Genomic DNA, 19,455 nt, shown 5'->3' with positions numbered 1-19,455 from the left:
ATTTCCTCTTCTGTTCTACATGGGCATATATTTCTTGACTTTGTTAACTGAACCATATTACATTGTGAGGCAGAGATTTCTGTATGTTGTAAGACAGTGAGTTACTTTTCAATTGAAAAACTGCTTGACTTAGTTAGAATCATGAAGAATCTCCCATAACAAAGTGTATCCAGTGTATACTTCTGTTAATGCATCCTGCTTTCAACTATTTTTAAATAACTGCTTTTCTACAATGTTCCTTAGACCAAAAAGTAGAAAGGACAAGAAGAATAAGCATAGAATCCTGTGATACTATTTATCTATCTAGACTTTGGGTATCATGTAGCTCAGTGACTATTAATACTAGCCACACATTAAATTGGAGAATTTTTAAACATATGATGCCTCAGCCCTACCTCAGATCAATTTGCTCAAAATCTCAGGATGGGGCTTAGGCATGGTATCTATTTTATGTGTGCTAGTCACAATTCTGAGTATTTTTATTTATGCTCAATCATTTAATACTTCACCCATGACATAGGTACTATTGTTACCTTCTGTTTACTTGTGATGAATTGAGGCTTATTGGGTAAATTTACTTAACCCAGTCAGACAATGAAGTAAGTGGCAGATCCAGCATCACACCCAGGTTCTATTACAGCTTGGATTTTAACATCCATTCTCAGAGCCTTTTAACCTATCTTCCCAGAGCCTTCAGCCTACCACACACTTCCTGGTTCTGTAGAATTCTATTGGATAAAATATAATCAGAGATGAATGAATGCAAACTATGCAGACTGATTTTAGGGAAAGTTAAAGACACCAGTGCAAATAAGATAGGTGACATAAATTGCATAAAAGACACCTGAAACTATTAAAATCAAGCAGTCTGGCTAGTGATTATCAGGAATGAGTATTCAGCTGAAATAAGGATATCTTCAGGCCATAATCTAAAAGACAGTAAAAGAATGCAAACTGGAGATCCCACAAGTTAAGTTGAGAAGAGTTTCACAGGCCAGGTACATACATGAACCACAAGTACAGGGTTCATTCCAACTTGAGTACTTTGAACATAAATATCAGGTTAGTAAATCTGATTCCCACATGCTACCTACATGCAGAAAGAACCAACTTACATCAGATTAATTTGTGCTACTGCTTTGACTTCAGACACCATTTTATCTTATTATCAACAAAGATAGAGAAAGTCCCTAATCAAAATATAGTTAAGCTGTTGATATGGGCAGTTGGAAATAGTACATGCTAGGTCTACAGAATAGCTGGTGGAAAATGTGGATTTTGATTGCTTGTGTTTGATGGGATTTTCAATTTACTTTTAAAAGTAGGTCATAAGTGCCTGTGTGAATTAGAGGAGGAGGGTTCTCTAGGGACTCCTGCTGTGTTTTGAGAAATGTCCTTTGGAGTACAGTGTGCTTTATCCACAAAAAGGAAAGTGCCCTTGAAGATTACAGGCAACAGCTTCTCTCTCCTTGCCAGCATAACCAGAATAGGGTGGAGCCACAGGATTTGACTCCCCTTGGTTATTGTCAGGGGACCAATTACTATATTCACAGCTAACTTAATGGGATCCTGAGTATCTTCATTAAGGGCACAGTAGGCAATAAATGGTTATAAAAGAACCTTGTGAAATTCCCTAGGTATCTATGCCTGGTCTACCTCTCTTCCCTAATACCATCTGTGGATGCACAGATGACCTGGAAATGGAAATTGTGTAACTAATAACTTCTAATTGAAAGAAATTCTAACTTAAGTCTGTGTATACTGTTCATTGAATGTTATATTGTAGTTTACACCTAGGGATTCTAAACCAATTCTTAGTAACCTCTTTGGAACTCTGAAGCTCAATCATCATTAAGTTTCATAACACCTGTGCCAGGTGAAAGAATATTTTTTAAATTCAGTTGAAGGGCAATAGTTTTTGTTAGGAGATGCTTGCGACCTTTGGAGAAATGACTGAGGGATCAAACAATGAGGCTGTTGTTAAAATGCAGATTCTTAGCCACTTTTCACACTTACTAAATCCATCCCTCTGAGGGCTGGGGCCCAGGGATCTAAAGTTTAACAAGCTCCCCAGTTGATTCTATGTACATTAGTGTTTCAGAGCTTCGGCTCCAAGGTGTCACCAACTCAAAGCTAAAATTTACCTGTAACTACCAAATGTTATAAAATATTGAAATTTCTAGTATTGCACTTCTTAGTATTCCAAACACACTCTGACTTGCCTATATTAGGGTATGTGGTTCTATTTGTAGCAGAGATTTTTGTAGTGATGCTGTACAAGGCTACTAATAACCAATCCTTATGCAGAATACCAATACCATGATTGGTTTGTTCCAAACTTAATCACAACTATTCTCCTCCTTTGGTATGTTCTCTTGTATTCTCTAAAGTAAGGGCAATGTTAATTTTAAGTAATTTTAAGTAAAACCAGCATACGTTTCCCTTATCAATATTTTAAAGCATATTCTTCTTATATAGTTCTTTTCTCTTTTCAGTATTTTTACAAATTTATTCCTATGATTATAAATGGCTTCAACCCTTAGCAAATATTCTGTTTTATAAAATAATCTTCATAAGACTATCTAACAAAAGTAAGAAATTGACAAAACAAAACAGGATGAAATAAGCTTCAGCAACCCAAAAGAAAGGCCATGCCCTCAAGATATGTGAAGCTATGTCCTCAAGCGCTCAAAAATTCTTCTACCTAATCCAAATGTAACAAATCAAATCTTGAAGAGGGGACTAGGGGTCTTTGAGGGACTATCAAAAGCCAGAAAGCTTGTGAAACTAATAAAGAATAGGTAATACAATGATTTTTTTTTCTTTTGGTGGAAGTTGCCATGCCTGTTTGTTTTTCAGAAAGAAATAACAGCCGGTATAAACACTTGAAGAAAATAACATTTATCTATACACTGAGCTCACACAGAAACTGGAAATTGGAGCATATCTGTGAAAAATAAAAAAAAAAAGTTCAATTGCAGAGGCACTAGAAATCAAACTGCTTTCATAAAGAAAATTCTCCCAATCAGACACCATTCAGTCTAGCTCCATTAGCGTCACTTTTCAAAAGGCAGAAATCTTAAATGGGATGAATCATAACAGCTGGTTCCCACCAACTGCGTGTCCACCAGACAGGAAGCTGGTTATCAATGGGTGGTAAGGTGTCGCCACTGTCCAGCCTGCTCAGGCAGAGTGGTAGGGTCTATAGAGGTGGTGGCTCCCTGTGAAGCTGTCAAAGGAACTTCTGCAGATAGTAGTTTAGTAGGTGGTTATTTTGAAAACTTTTGTTCTTTGACTCTGATGCTGGAAAAACACAAGTTAAATGTCATAGGGCATGGAGGTCTTTGTCAATCCAGGGAAGAAATAAAAGTAATATGGCTATAATTTATCCTGAGTTTACAATCAACATATAAGCTGAATGAAGACTGAAGGAATTGGAATTGTTTATAAATAATTTATTTGCTTTAATAAGAAAATTGAAACTGAAATTTACTAAAGTGCTTCACAGAATTTGTTTCTTTCTAGCACAGATGGTCAAGAGTTAATTCTACTAAAAAGCTACAATAATCATGACAGTGTGGTATTGGCAAAAAGAAAGACATACAGATCAATAAAGAATAGAGAATCCAGAAATAGACCCACATAAATACTATAGTCAATTGATTTTTTTTTTACATAGGTGCAAAGACAAGTCAATGGAGAAATGACTGTCTTTTTAACAAATGGCACAAATCCAAATGGCAAAAAGAGAACCTAGACACATATCTCATGTAAAAATTAACTCAAAATGGGCCATAGACTTAAATGTCAGTGTAAAACTATAAAATTCTCAGAGGAAAACATATGGGAAAAATCTATGTGACCTTAAGCTAGACAGAATTCTTAGATATACTACCAAAAGCATCATCCATAAAAGGAAAAAAATGATAAATTGGACTTCACTAGAATTAAAAATGTTTTTGCTTTGCAAAAGACACTTTAAGAGAATGAAAAAAAACAAGCCACAGAGTGGGGGACAAGTTGGCAAATTCCATATCTGACAAAGAACTTAAATTCAGATTATATAGAGAATTATAAAACTTAACCAATATGAAAATAAACCCAACTTTTTAAGAGGACAAAAGATCTGAAAGACACTTCAACAAAGAAGTTACACAGATGGTAAATAAGCACACGAAAACATGTTCTGTAGCATTAGTCACTGGGGAAATGCAAACTAAAATCACAATGAGATACTACTATTGTTAAAAGAAAGCCTAAGACCAGTTAAATTTAACAGTTTTCGTGAACGACAACAACAACAAAAGGTTCCAGAACCAGGCAGCATTCCAGACCAAAGATGCCGTACCCCAACCACATGTACAGGTTACATTTATAGTCAGAGAAAAGGATGTGGCATAAAAACACAACCTGACAGGCTGCATGGGCACTTACCTTATATGGGCATGATCTGATCAGCTGCAGTCTATGATTGGCTGAGGCTTGAATGTTGTGACTGGCTGAGATTTAGCTGCTTTGCAACAAAAATGAATCACTAAAATTAAAAAAAAAAAAAACTAACAATAACAAGTGATCAAATGCTTCGAGTATACAAAGAAACTGAACTGTCAAATGCAAAATGGTGCAGTCCCCTTGGGAAAGAGGATACCAAATTGTTGTAAAGTTAAATATATATTTATTACACACAGTAATCTCACCCTTAGATTATCAGAACCATTAGTGAATGTGTATAGGAACTCTACTCATAATCATCCAGAACTAGACACAATGTATTAACCCTAAACTGGTAAATAAACTATAGAGCATCCATAAAATGGAATACTATTCAACAATAAAAAATAATAAACTACAGGTAAATACAACACCATGGGGAAATCACAAATGCATTATGCTAAGTGAAAAGAGCCAGACTCAAAAGACTACACAGTATGTGTTATTCAATTTATATGACATTTCAGAAAATGCTTAACTACAGCAATAGAAAACAGATCAATGGTTGCCAAGGGATAAGAGTGAGTGGAAGAAGGATCAGAACACAAGGAGTTTTTTTAAGGGTGATAGAAGTTTATCAAATATATAAAACTATACACCAAAAAGAATAAATTTTACTGTACATATTTTTTATTATTGTTTTGGTACTAGAGATTGAACCCAGTGGCATTTTACCACTGAGTTACATCCTTAGTCTTTGTTTAAAAAAATTTTTTTTTGAGAAAGGGTCTTGCTAAGTTACTGAGGCTGGCCTCAAACATGTCATCCTCCTGCCACAGCATCCCAAGTCATTGGGATTAGAGGCATGTGCCACATGCCCAGAATTGTACATATATTTAAAATAAATTTTAAAATGTTTATCTGAGATAACACTTAAATATTTCACAGTAAACCTTTTGGGATACTTATCATTGCAAACCCCCAAAATGCCTACAAATTTTCTATTTTTAAGGTAAATTTCCAATGCTATGTTTCAGTTTTGGCAAATATTCAAAACTAGTATTCAAAATTCCAGGCTTTCAGTGAGTGTGTAAAGACAGATTAATTTTAAAACCACAAGATAGAAATTTTAAAAATAGATTCAGGAACCTAAAAATGAGGCAAAGATACTTACCAAGTGAAAATCTACTTAGCACAGATTTCTCCTATGCAAATACATTCTTCAATATTTGACAAAGCTAAATTATGCTACTTGGCTTTTTATACTATTGTGGTTTAATACAGTCTGCTGATTCGGGCCTCGGTCTTTTCACCAAGGGTCAGAGCCATAATAGATCATCAACATTCCAACATTCTGGACTATTGTTTTTAAGAAACATGAATGTCCTTGTTAAAGGCTAAGACACTTTTTGCAGGTAAATCAAATCATACATTATATTTTATATTTTTTACATTGGTTCAGCTGAGAAATATTGAAGATTTGAAATGTAACAATTCAAATAATATGAGCTTTTAAATTACCCAGAATCATTACATAAGAGAAGTGGTTTTATTCAGGGCAAGAATTAGAGGGACAGAATCAAAAAAAGTTCTTATTTTGAGTTAATGACCCTGCTTCCAAGATCAGATTACAGATTATCAAACACATTTCTCTTAATAGTCATCATTAAAATTAATTTGCACTAACAATTTGAAGGTGGCATTATAACTTTTAGTACTATGACACAATATCAGCCTTTGGTATTAAAGGAATAAATGTATTTCTTTCCTTTTCCAGTTGTATAAAATTTCGTAGCATTGAACTGAAATTTTTATCCATTTAGAACAGATAAAAATCAATGTACAGTGAACAAATTTATTCACTAAGTATATGGCTATGGCCAATAACAAGATTCTTTTACTAAATACTTTTTTCAAATTACCATTAGGCTTCATACTATTCATTATTTCATGGTATACCCAATTTCAAACTTCCAAATAATATAGAGCCTCCTCTGATCAATGGTCTGTTTATTCTCCTCAGTAATCTCTTTTGTTCCCTAAACTTTCCAGATCACAGTGCCTTTAGGCTCCCCAATTACTGCCTACAACAGTGAATGGCCACCTACTTTCTGCTATAACATAACCAAGGGATGTGGGTGTACATCAAATAAGTGCAATGCCTAAAGGCAGTTACTTATTCCACCCCTTTTCTCCCACTCCAAGAAACATGTCGGAATACAAGTAATTAAGAGTGATGCTATTACTGGGAAAATCTTGGAAATACAGTCATGGATACACACACACACCACAGGTCTAAGATGCTTGGGGAAGTAAAAGTGGCCCACCATAGCCATAATTCTTAATAGGAAGGAGCTGTGCAGAACTTAAAGTGGGAATGGGACTTGGGGAGACTCCCTAGTTCTTTCCTTTCTCCTCCTCTTTTCTCATAAACTCCCTCAGAAAACTTTTCCAATTCCACACCTCCTATTATTACTCATGGGGTGGATTCTGAGACCTTAGACCAACATTTTCAAATCACTAATACCTCTAATCTAAAAAAGCTCAATCTCCTGGTTTCCTTACTTCTTTTCATAGTATCTTCTAGTAAACCAAACTTGATGATAGTAATTATTTTTTATTCTTCATGCTCAATCACCTCTCATACCTATATCAAGTTGCCAAATCAGCCCATTCGACCTTCCTAGAGACTTTCATATTCTCCTCCTCCCCTTCTCCATGTGTACTATAAGTACCTTAATACAGGACCTCATTACTTTATGCCTCCTAACTTAGCTCCCCCTTCCCTGTATTCCACATTTTAATCCACTTCTCAAACTGCTGACACCTGGATAGTCCTATCAAGAATTAGATCATCCCACTTCCTGTACAAAAGAAAAATCATAGGTATGATTCCCTATTGTTCACAGATAAAATACAAACTAAGTAGTGTGTATCCATTACTGAAAGCTGTGTTCACTATCTGTCACAAAGTACCTGTATGTGCCCCACAAGCCAGTTAAACCATATTACTGTCTTTCCCCAAAACACCTTAATGATAGCTCATAAGATCCTTAAGCTTACCATGTTATTTAACTATTATCACAGGTACAATCTTTGATATCCCAATGCTAACTCTTCCATAAAACGTTTTCCAATGCCCTGAGCTGAATAATTCCTAGCATCTGGAACTCTTATATCATAGAATTAGTGCCTATATAGTGCTTCTCACCCAATATCCCTTACTTTTATCTTAATGTCTTCTATTAGGCTATATTGTCCAGTTACTAACTCTGTAAATATTCTAACCTAATGGGGCATGTTGTTTCTTAATTTTTCCCAATCTAAAAGCAATAGCTAAATCTCCAAAAATAGTAAAGCATAACAAGTCCAAAAACTAAAGATGATTTTTAAAAAAGGTATTTGAATAAATAACTAATTGAAAACAAAATGGGATCAGCCATATCTGCAATTACAACTGTTAAATCAGAAAAATCTGTGTCCATAGGTGTGATCCATTTATTCTCTACTTATTCATATTTTTGCCATAATGTATTCTGGAAACAATGTCACAAAGTGGCATTTTCCCAGGGAAATAGTCATATTATTGGGGTAATTTTGGCCAAAGGCTCATTATCAAATGAGTCATAGATATGAACAACATGCAATAAAAGTAAAAATATAACAACTATAAATCTTTATAATAACTTAAAGTTATACTCTGAGCTCTTTCAAATGGGTACATATGTACTATACATATTCATTATACCAAATGTTCCAATATATCAAGAATCAAACATGCCACACATAAACAGAATTAGCTTTCATAAATCTCACTAAATCACCTTGCTAACTATAATCCATGAAAGTTGAATGGATTTTTTTATTTGCCTTCTTGCTATTTAGAAGGATGTCTGGCGTTTGGTGTAAAAAAGGTGATACAAATTACTTGCTTTCAAGACCAACGAAACCAAAGTCTAATATGTTCAAAAATGTACAACAAACCATTTGCTTTATTGTGGCAACCTGACACATTCAGTTTAATTTTTAAGTCCTGACAGCCATGTCTAAAAGTAGATGTGCTAAATTGGGACAAGTGAAATCTTAGGTTCTGACCTGGCTCTGTCACTTATCAAGTGGGTGATACACTATGTGAACCTCAGTTACCTCAAAAGTAATGTTTTAGTCAGATTTTTGATGCTGTGACTCAAGGACCAACCAGAACAATTGTAGAGGAGGAAAAGTTTATTCGGGGGCGCACAGTTTCAGATGTTTCAATCCATAGACAGCTGGATCCATTCCTCGGGGCTTGAGGTGAGGCAGAACATCATGGCAGCAGAGTGTGGCAGAAGGAAGCAGCTCACATGATGATCAAAAAGCAGAGAGAGACTAAACTTGTCAGATACAAAATGTATACCCCAAGTGAACATTCCCAATGCCATGTGCCTCCTCCAGCCATATCCTACCCACCTTCAATTACCACTCAGTTAATCCCCACTAGGTGATTAATTCACTGATTGAGTTAAGGCTCTCATAACCCAATCATTTCTCTTCTAAACCTTTCTGCATTGTCTCACACATGTGCTCTTGGGAGACACCTCACATTCAAACCATAATAGGTAACAAGAGTATAAAAATGACTCTGCTCAGAGGGATAGAACAGATAGATGGTATATATAACAGTATATTCACAGAGTTATTGAGAAAATTCAGAGATAATATAATGACAATTGCTTTTAAACTATAAAGTCTGTTCAAGAAAAAGCTGTTCATAATCATCAGTATTATTCTTGATGTTGATGACATTTGGCCCACTATTAGCATCCTTAAATGTAAAAAACTTGGGCTGGGGTTGTAGCTCAGTGGTGGAGCACTTGCCTGGCATGTGTGAGGCACTGGGTTCGAGTCTCAGCACCACGCATAAATAAATAAAATAAAGATCCAGCGACAACTAGAAACACATTTGAAAAAAAAAGTGAAAAAACTTATCAAACATCCTCCCCACCTTCTACCTAATTCCTCAGTAATACACATATTCCTCTACAGTACAAAATAGCATGGAATGTAAGATCACTCCTCACCACTCTTCTCCAAGCCTCTCTGAGATCTTTCAGAGCACTCTGCACTATGCTGAAAAGCCATAAAACAATTATCTTGTGTGAAAAAGCAATACTTGAATTATTATATTGTGCAATTCTTTGGACAGGACATTCAGCTCAATCAGGAAAGGAGGAGAGAGTTTTATTGGTGTGCAGGAAAAATAAATTTGACTCTTTTTGCCTCCAAAGTACACGCAACTCCCTAAAGACTGCTCTTCAAGTAAGGAAAGAGAAAAAAACAGAGAGAGAAAGAAGCTTGGAAAGGTGTTAAGGAAGACTAAGTTTTACCATTTTAGGAAGTCAGTGTGTGCCATGTTCAGTATGTGTAAAATGATGTGAGATAACTCTGCTCACCTAGCTTCTACTCAGCCCCAAGAGTGAAGAAGGGATTGTAACAGGACAGGATAATGGCAGTGAAAGTAGGATTCTGGGGGGCCAAGGAGTGGTGACAGATGAAACTTTTCCTACATCCAGATCACTATATTTTAAAAGAACTCATTGTCCTACAAGGAGAAAGAAAGTTGTCTGAGAGGGAGGCAGTACCTGGTACTATTAAGCTGTCTGTCTCAACAAAGATCCTAGATGAGCTATCCCTTTCATAAAATCATGTTGATTTGGACCATGATCATATAAAAATAGACAGGAACAGCTTCATCCTCCCTTCTTATAATCCCCATCAATACCCCCTTAGTCCTACCCCCAATAAATACACAATCTAAGTAAAAATCCAGCTTCAATTCAGGTCCTCTGGTTTTATCCACCCATATTGTGCTCTGTCCTAAACTATCCTGAAGACAAATTCTTGAACCTCTAATGGATTATACTAGCAGTGATGATCATAGACCAGAAAGCCTCCCACTGTGTATTCTGCAACATTTGTGTGACCTATGAATATACTGTTCTATCCCTCAGTGAGATAAGGGGGGATTCCTATCCAGATTTAGAAATAATAATAACAACAACAAATAATACAAGGTGACATTTCTTATACTTACACAGTAAAAACTATTCACACATGATAAAATAATAATTATTTACCTTGAAACTTATACTTACATGGCAAATATTTATACTTTTCCTATAGGTATTTCATTTTTATTCTCTATAAACAACAAAGTTCTTTTAAAACCTACTTCAACTGCATCCAAGGAAAGGAGAAGAGTTTTGTACAGTGTGAGGCAAAGACTTGAAAGAAGAGTAGTATAAATGGTGCAAGTTGAACACAAGGACAGGAGGTATCAGAGAGAATTCCAAGGGAAGAATTTCCACCTGGAAATTCTCCATTCAGAGAACTTCTCTGCTATAATTCAAAAGGTTCTGTATTTTCTTTGCATAGTAGAAGCTACTATCCTGTACTGATATTTGTAGGCATTAGCTTTTTGTATGGGTGGGATTAAGAAATAACTCATAAAATTGCTAAGACAGGTACAGGACAGATTGCCTTCTGCATTGAAAATCACTAAAGTAGACAATGAAAACTAGAAACGTGTGTTAACTCTGACTCAAAGACATTCTATTGCTGTTTATTTCTTTTGCAATAGTGGGGATTGAATCTAGGGTCTTCATCATGCTAGGGAAGTGTTTACCTCTGACCTCCATTCCCATTTCCCACACCTTTTTAATTTGATTTTGAGACAGGGTCTCATTAAGTTGCTCAGGACGGCCTCTAACTTGTGATTCTCCTGCCTCAGCCTTCCAAGTGGCTGAGATTACAGGCATGCACTACCATGCCCAACTCAAAGATATATTTAGTGTCCAGAAAATATATATCAAAATCTTTTATTAAGATGCTAACAAGGTGACCTACTTCAACTGCATCCAATGTGATTCTGCAACCTGTACAATCAGAAAAATGAGAAATTATACCCCATTTGATTCAAATGTAAAAATAAATAAATAAATAAATTTTTAAAAGATGCTAACAAATAAAAATCAGGAGGTTCATATAAAATCTTTATTTTCAATCTCTTCTTGAAAAATTAAATCAAGCAACATGGGCCCCCCATGCATGTTCACTTGAACAATCAATTGAACCAAGAAACCACTAAATTCTCTCTTTTTTAAAAATTTTGTGGTAAAAAATTATCCTAATGAAATGACTGAATTCTTTAAACACCCCCAGCTTATCATAGTCTAGCAACTTCAGTGCCTATGACATTTTATCTGGATTATTTCCCTCCCTTGGAAACTCACTAGTCCCTACACGTGTCTAAATTAGTGACCTCAGTCCTGAATATGTCAGAGATGATCATTAAATATGCACCATTCGGGGATATCAGGTATTCTGTTGTCTGAAGACCAGAGAAGGAAGACCTTAATGTTCAGATATCCTCTGCCTACAACTGTATATTAGACATCAGAAAGAGAGTGGGCCCTGTGTCAGATTAATTTTGTCTTTGCCTGCCCTTAACTATCTTATAAGGCAGATTTCTTCTCAGTTAAATGCAAACAATAGCTACTTGGTACATATAGGTACTAGAAGGACACTTAGAAAGTGATTCAGAGACTGCCTCTTCTGATTATAATAGGTTAGGCAGGATACTTTAAAATTAACAGGGTCTCTGCTTTCTTATTCACATGGGTTCTGCTACAATGATCATAAATATCATTTTTATTTGGCCTCTCTCCATCTCCACTTATTTAGGATCTACCCTGCCCTCAAGAGATTTTCAAGTTCCACCATTACCACAAAACCTCTTCAGATGTCTCCTTTCTTTGGATTTTTGAGGTTATCACCAACACCATCTAAATTAGTGTTTATTAATTATCTAATTGTTTTGCTTTGAGTATGTTGGTGTAAAACAGAAAATTCCCTTAAAGACTATAATGTTTACTTTTTAAATTCTCTACAGTGTGCTACATTTAGCAGGAATTTAATAATTAATTATTTAAACTGAATAAAAATACAGAAAATATATATACAATGATAACTTTCTCAAACAGCAACTTTCATCAGCCCTCTCCAAAATAATTATCCTTATGAACAGCCCAACTTGACCATATGACTCAGGCAGGCATAAATTCATGCTATGCCTGTGAGATGTTCATTAAGAGAACTACTAAATTACCATATTACTTTGTACATGATCATTGAATCCTTCTACAGTTGAAAAGCTCAAAGGAATACAAACATTAACCCACTACAATAATATATTGTCCATTAAAGATCTGTTACCCACTAAAATAGGGCAGGAGAAAATTTTTCATAGCACAATTAAGAAAAAAATCATTCCACTGTCATGTATTTTAAAAAAATAAAATCAATAAAACTAAAAATAAAAGGAAAAAAATCAATTACTAATAAGAGGCCATACTGTAGACATTTGAAAACGACAGTGAAAATTACCCTTGTTCCCTGCCCACCTTGGAAGTTATCAGAAGTTCTGAGTAACAGAAGACCAAGTTAGGATTTTACGTGGGCAGGAATTTACCCACCTTCACAGAAAAAACAGCAGGATACAGACTTTACTTGTTCTGGTCAAACCTCCCCTCACCCCAATAATTAAGGCTTTAGATACATGGTCAGTCCTTTTCTATGGAAGTAAAGCAAACAAGAGAAAAAAATAATTTTATAGTTCACTTAGATATGAAGTAGTTGGGTAGGATTTATGCTTCTGGAAAGCTGAGAAAACCAGCTAATAAAGCCTCTATTTGCCTTCTAAAAGTAAAATTCTTAATCCAATTTTTTTGTGATTGTCTTAATTTCCCTATTTGATAAATTTAAGATAACTTGACACTCTGTATTAACACTAAAGTAAACTAAATTAACAAGTGTTAATCATGTCTTAAGAGCTAGCCAATATATTCTAGTATATTGCAGTTAAGTCAATTTACAAACAGCTCTCCTGTGATAAAACAACATCTAACACAAGCACTTTCACTTAATTCAAATGCTATGGGGAAAAAAATTGTTCTGAAATTTACTTTATACTCATACAATGCAAGGGTTTGAATCAAAAGACAGTGTACCTGTAGGGTGGGGAAGGGATGTATTCATATGTGTGAGTGGTGGAGGGTGTGGAATCATGGAAAATTGGAGCACTAATTCTATTTAGAATGATTAAATACTTATAAATTTTCCCAGGGAATTCCAGCAAAAATGCAAAAAAAATTTTAACAACTGTAAAGATAAGCATCTCAAATTTTTTAAAAGTATCTTCTTAGATTGCCTCTTAATCATTTCAAACCTTTCAATGGTTTTTTTTTAATCTGGTGTTTCTGATCACTCAATTAATTCATCATTTCCTAAAGCCTATCTGTCAGTCTATCTACACTCTGCTTGAAGAGGACTCTAGATTAAGCTCCCTCCTTTAGCCACACCCTCCATATACAGCATCAGCTGGAATGTCGACTATGCCAGGCCTCTGCATCCGCCTGGACCCATTTCTTCCATTTAACCTCAGGGGCCCCTCTACTGATCTTATAGCTGTTTTTTTCCACAGCCCTATCAAATAAGATGAACCGAACTCTAGAGAAAGTGATGTCAACGTTTCTTTCAATTTAGGTCAAGCCAGTTCTACCCTTCCAGGGACCTCTGACAAAAGGTATCCTTCGAACCAGGGGTGCTTCTCCCTATTCCATTAAAAGGCATGATCCTGACTATATATGGCAAGCTCCAGGGAAACTTATTCCATAGGAATGATTCTCTGTTATGCTAAACCCACGCAAAAATAAAATAAAATAAAATAAACCTTCGTCATGGCATTGTATTTAAGATACTTCACACAATTTAAAACAATCCCTAATACCCAGGGTCAACTCACTAGCCTCAAGTTTAGAGTAAAATGACTAAGGGCGTCCTTCCCATCACATCTGCTCAACCACAGTACTGAACTTAGTTTGGAGAAACTCTTCAGCGACTGTCTTCACCTGCACACGCCAAGCTCTACAAGGTTCCGCAGCCGTCGAGGGACAAAGTGTTTACACTGTCATTTGTCATGCCCTCACACCTTTGAAGTGGGGATCCTCCTCTCCAAGTACCATCAGTGTATCCAGACTCTCTACTGCCCTTACTTGCCAGTATCCCCTCCCCGCAAAGGGGTGTGGCTCCGACTTAGGTAACCAAACCAGGCAGCCTGGATACCCAATTAGCAGGGGATCCCCAAACCAACCCGGCCAATCACGATCAAGACAACCACACGTGACGTCAGGTGTGATTAAGTTGGAGCGTCACCCCGACATCAGCCTCTCATTTCTCGGACGTCCCGTCCCGGGAACCAAACTCCAGCGACTTTGGGCCCCGCCCCCGTGAGAGTGGAGGGCGGCCAATGAGGGCAGCTCTGAGGGGAACACGGCCAATGAGACGAGCCCGGGGCGGGGCGCGGGGCCAGAGGGTGGGGCGGGTGGCGGCGGTGGCAGCCCGAGGTCTGGCTGCGCGCAGTATATGACAGTACGTCAGCAGCGGGATGGCCGTAGCTGTGGCGGCGGCTGCAGAAGCCCGAGCAGCCGCGGCCGCAGTGGAGGCTAGAGCCCGAGCGGCGTCGGCGGTGGCACCCCGGGGAGTTTAAGATGGCGGCAGGGGGGACGGCGGGCCTGCGGGAGGAGCAGCGCTACGGACTGTCGTGCGGGCGGCTAGGGCAGGACAACATCACTGTACTGCATGTGAAGCTCACCGAGACAGCGATCCGGGCGCTCGAGACTTACCAGAGCCACAAGGTGAGCGGACCAGCCGACCCAGCTCGGAAAAGAAGAGGGCACTTCTCACCGCCCGGCCGCGCCTCCCCCTGTCCCGGTACCCGGCGCGGGGACCCCGTGAGCCGTGGCTCGCCGCTGCTGCCGTCAGCGCCCGTGGCGGCAGGGCAGGGCAGGGCCAGTCAGGGTAGCTGACGCCGCGGTCCCGGGCCAGCGGGGCGCCCGGGCGTTGGGAGGCGGCGGGCGGGCGGGCGGCCCCTGGCGGCGGGGCCAAGGCAGCCGCAGCCCGGACTTGGCTGCGCCGCCGCTGCGGGACTTTCCGACGGCGCCCGCGGGTTTCCTGGCTTGTTGGGTCCCAAGGAGGGATAGAGGCCCCAGGGCGAGACGTGAAATGACCACGCTGCCTGTAGCGGGGGAGGGGGCGCGCGTACAGCGCACCAGTAAAGAACCAGGGGGGACCCGTGGCACAAGCTGTCCGCTTTTTCGGGATAACACCGTGGCACCGTAGACCCGAGAGACCAGGACACAGGCGCTCCTTGTAAGGGTAGGACACAACTTGTACTCCCAGAGACTTGGAGAGACAGACGTTTTACGTATGCGGGGTTGGCAAGTAGGCACACTGTGTACTCGAAAGGGCTAGGACACAGCCGCTGAGAGTACGGGCTAAAAGGGACACATCTTGCTCTCTGAGGGGCTCTAGAACACAGATACTATGCGTTCGCGGAGACGCACCGCGTCCGGGGCGAACACGAACCGACCCAGCGTCCCAGGGAGACACATGAGAACTCCCATATATCTAGCTCCGGGAACATGATTTTAGGTTCTGGGAAAAGAAAGGCGAGGAAGCTCAACATACCAGAAAGACGCTCAGCGTCTGGAGTTAACTCGCGGACTTAGACGACGAGCGATCCTGATGGTGGGAAGATACACTGCATGCCAGGCAGAGATTCCTGACTCTTAACCGCCCCCGTTCCGGAGAGAAAACCATGGGCACACATCTCCGGCACAGGGAAAGACTCAGACGCACTTATACCGCAGTTGGGGCACAAATCCAGGAACGTTTTCATGTTGAAAAAAGTGGGAAAAAGGGGCACCAAGAAGAGACACTGGCAACCAAGGGGCATGGGGAAGTTGTTTATGGACATGCAGTAAGTATTGTGGAATGAGGGAGACCAGAATGGACGCATTGCCTGAGGGGAAGATATAATTTATATATCAGTAACATTTTATTTGGAGAGAAGAAAGGGAGATATAACCCACAGGGGCATACTGACAAATAGCTCAATCCATACCAAGGAACACACTCTAACTGGTCTCATAAAACGCAGAGAGGAACGGAGGGATACCCAGACAGACTCTCATACTTATTCAGATAAAAGTGGAGAAAAGAATTCACATCTGTTGAGCTCCCACTAGTGCCAGGCATTTTAAATACAAAGAAGATACAGAGTCCTAAGCAGAATGGCAGGAGAGGTGTGAACCTGAGCCAGTTTAGTCTCCTTACATTAACATGCACATAGGAGGAGCACACAGTTATGCACACCTTGGTAAGTATATGAACTCGTATATGAACTTCACATGATAGGATATATGTCAACAGAGCAGGAGATATTCAGAGATGAATATCCTCTAAGAAAGGCTCTCAAAGAATTGAGTGGACACATGAATGTATCCATCAGGATGCATATGTTACCCACCAGAGAAGCATATGTTGAAAAACAGGATATGTGGGGGGGGGGGTGAGGAAAAGTGACAGAACAGAGGAGTGCACATACAAAGAAAGAAATACCTTCCTACACACTATGAAATCCCAGGGAGAAAGAGTCTCAAGTATGACTGATAGTTAAGTGTGTATCAGCAATTAAGATGTAGAGAGGTAAAAGAAATTAAAAAAAAAAAACCTGCATGTTTCAGTAGCTACTCCCAGACAGGTGCACCTGCAATGGAGAGACCAGCACCAGCATGGAGTGGGAGGCCCACAGTGGGGGGAAAGCCAGATACACAGGCAGAGGGACTAAGGCAGACAGTGGAGAGAAACTCAGCCCTGTAAGATGGAGAGATAAGTTTGCCTGTTCCAAGAGAAGGGCGTGGGAAGGAATGACAGTGAGAAGAAGGTAGGTCAGGGGATGTAAAGAGAAAAACATACAGAGACCTGGAGAGAAAAAAACCAGCAAGAAGAGACCAGTCCCCAGACAGAAACAGACCTAGGGTGCAGAGAAAGGCTGACACAGCTGGTGGGGAGAGGCTCTCTGGAGACGGGAGTACAGCCAAACACCTTGGGAAATAACAGGCAAACTGTACAGTTAAACAATGAGATTGACACTATATTTGGTGAGGAAGAGGCCCACACTAGGGGAGGAGAATGGTTTACACAGGGTGAGTGAAGTGGCAGAAATGTTCCTAGTGCCCACTGATCAGCATGACCACTGGAGGCCCAGGAGGGGAATTGCAATTTGCTTTTCTACCTTCTTGTGGCCTTCATTTCTTCTTCCTATAACCTTGTGTTTTCATGCTTGTGGCAAAGGTTTGAGTGGTCCCAAATCCTCTACATTTATTTGCCAGTTTCTTATAAAAGACAGTAGATCAAACATTTTTTTTTATCTCCCAACCCACCACTTGATTTTTTCCCCTATTTTACTTTAGTCAAAAATCAGTGAAATGAACTTGATAGCTTTGTTTGCTCTTAACTGTTTCTATTGCCTATTGATATCATTACCATCTTTTTCCAGTAATCCTAGGATTCTTTTTCTCCTGAAAAACTGGTGATAAAAGCAGTGGCGTGCTAAAGGGTGGGAGGGAAAACTGAATAAGCTGACTTGGCCTTTGCAGTTGAACACTGTCTTGTTCCTGACTTAACCAGTTCCTGTCCCCAGGCCTCACTATCACTTCAGCTCTAGAAACTCTTTTTAAGGGAGGGGGGGTGAAAAAGTAGGTAGGAATTGGGGGGAAATGCCAAAGCCATGTTGGACAAAAGTGGGAGGAAAGAAGCTGAAGAAATGAGGGACCTTTGGGATGACCATAAGCACTATGAGGAGCCTCTGGAGTGTTCAGCCAAGCCTCCTACAGATGTGCCCTTAGTGCCTCTCCTGGCTCAGCTAGACCAGGGCTCCCCCATGGCATGGTAACAGTTTCCAGCAGAAGGCATCTGGCTGAGCTTTTATCCTCAAATGGAAAGATATTTATTTGGTCTTTTTACTTTTCATCTTTATCAGAAGTACAGTTCATGACTTTAAATTGTAGCTTCTATTTGGGAATGTTGGCATGTGTCAGATAACTAGAAAAAAGTTTCTGATAGTTTATCTTGTTACTCTGGGGGGGGTGACTTTTATTTCTCATATAAAGCTCCTCCTACCATTACTTTGCTTATGTAGGAAGGTGTTTGATGCTTGAAGACAAATGACCTCCACAGTGACTTTGGCCAGTGCAAAGTGAAAACTGTTACTCCTTCTCTTTTAATGACTTTCTAAGGACCAGAAATTTCAACAGGTTAATTTGATAAATTAAGCATCAGAGAGGTTTTTTTTTTTTTTTTTTGGTCACATTATTTTGTTTATTTGATTTAACTCTTCTAAATTATCTACTTGACCTAAGTCTTCAAAAAAGTGAATTTAGGAATTTTAGCAAACTGATTTAAGCAGAATAAACAAGTTCTTTAGATATAATTGAGCAAATATTCCATATTATTAGGGTTCATGGAAACAATCTTTGAAAACATCAAGAGCTTGATTTTCTCAAATCACAGTTCCTCACAAAAGATAAACTTGTTTTACCTTTATTATTCAAGTTTTCTATTTTTACAGAAGAAATCTTGGAAAACTTTCTAAATGGGTAGGAGAACATTGTGAGTCCAAGAATAGGAGTTGTAGTTGGAGTAAATATGTCCTAAAAGTTATTTTCTACTCACTTTGAATATTTAAAAACTATTTCAAATTGATTACATATGAAGTGTTCACTGAAAAGGAACTTTCATTATTTGCAGGAAAATTCAGATATGCTAGTACAGATATCCAAGATCTGAAGCTTTTTAAAATATAGATAAATTAGTTTGAATGAAAGGACAAGTTACTAAATAAATAAAAATCACAAATTACAACTTTATATCAATTAAATTGGTGTTTGTGATTATGTGGTCTGCATAAGCTCTACATATTTTTAAGTGAGCATGTATTACTGTAATTACATATTTCTCCCAAACATAAAACATATTTAAAACGAAAATACAACATCTTATAATTTATAAACTTAATTTCTCCAGTAATATTGCTGGCTTTCTTTTGACAGTTGAGTAATAAATTTGTATAACAAAAATTTTATC

At 38.6% G+C, this 19,455-nt stretch overlaps 1 protein-coding gene and 1 long non-coding RNA gene across 4 annotated transcripts in view; one reads left to right on the top strand and one right to left on the bottom strand.

Annotated features, from left to right (window-relative positions):
* The window catches only part of LOC110598231 (uncharacterized), a 400,762-nt gene extending 385,270 nt beyond the window's left edge, over positions 1 to 15,492 (bottom strand). For 2 of the 3 annotated variants that reach the window (XR_013437199.1, XR_013437204.1), the window contains exons 1-2: positions 15,153 to 15,491; positions 4,435 to 4,534 (exon numbers count right to left, since the gene is read on the bottom strand). This is a non-coding gene — a long non-coding RNA (uncharacterized LOC110598231). Of the gene's footprint in view, positions 1 to 4,434; positions 4,535 to 15,152 lie in introns of all 3 variants that reach the window. The other variant, XR_013437201.1, reaches the window with a different exon arrangement.
* Ell2 (elongation factor for RNA polymerase II 2) overlaps positions 14,703 to 19,455 on the top strand; it is a 78,244-nt gene continuing 73,491 nt past the window's right edge. Inside the window, exon 1 of the mRNA XM_005326147.4 lies at positions 14,703 to 15,164. Coding sequence (XP_005326204.2) covers positions 15,018 to 15,164 — 147 coding nt within the window. The 5' untranslated portion in view covers positions 14,703 to 15,017. The remainder of the gene's footprint in view (positions 15,165 to 19,455) is intronic.

This window comes from Ictidomys tridecemlineatus, chromosome 1 (assembly GCF_052094955.1).
Source record: "Ictidomys tridecemlineatus isolate mIctTri1 chromosome 1, mIctTri1.hap1, whole genome shotgun sequence".
NCBI classification, from domain to species: domain Eukaryota; kingdom Metazoa; phylum Chordata; class Mammalia; order Rodentia; family Sciuridae; genus Ictidomys; species Ictidomys tridecemlineatus.
Note: the sequence above shows the minus strand (reverse complement) of the source record. Positions and strands in the feature narration are given on the sequence as shown.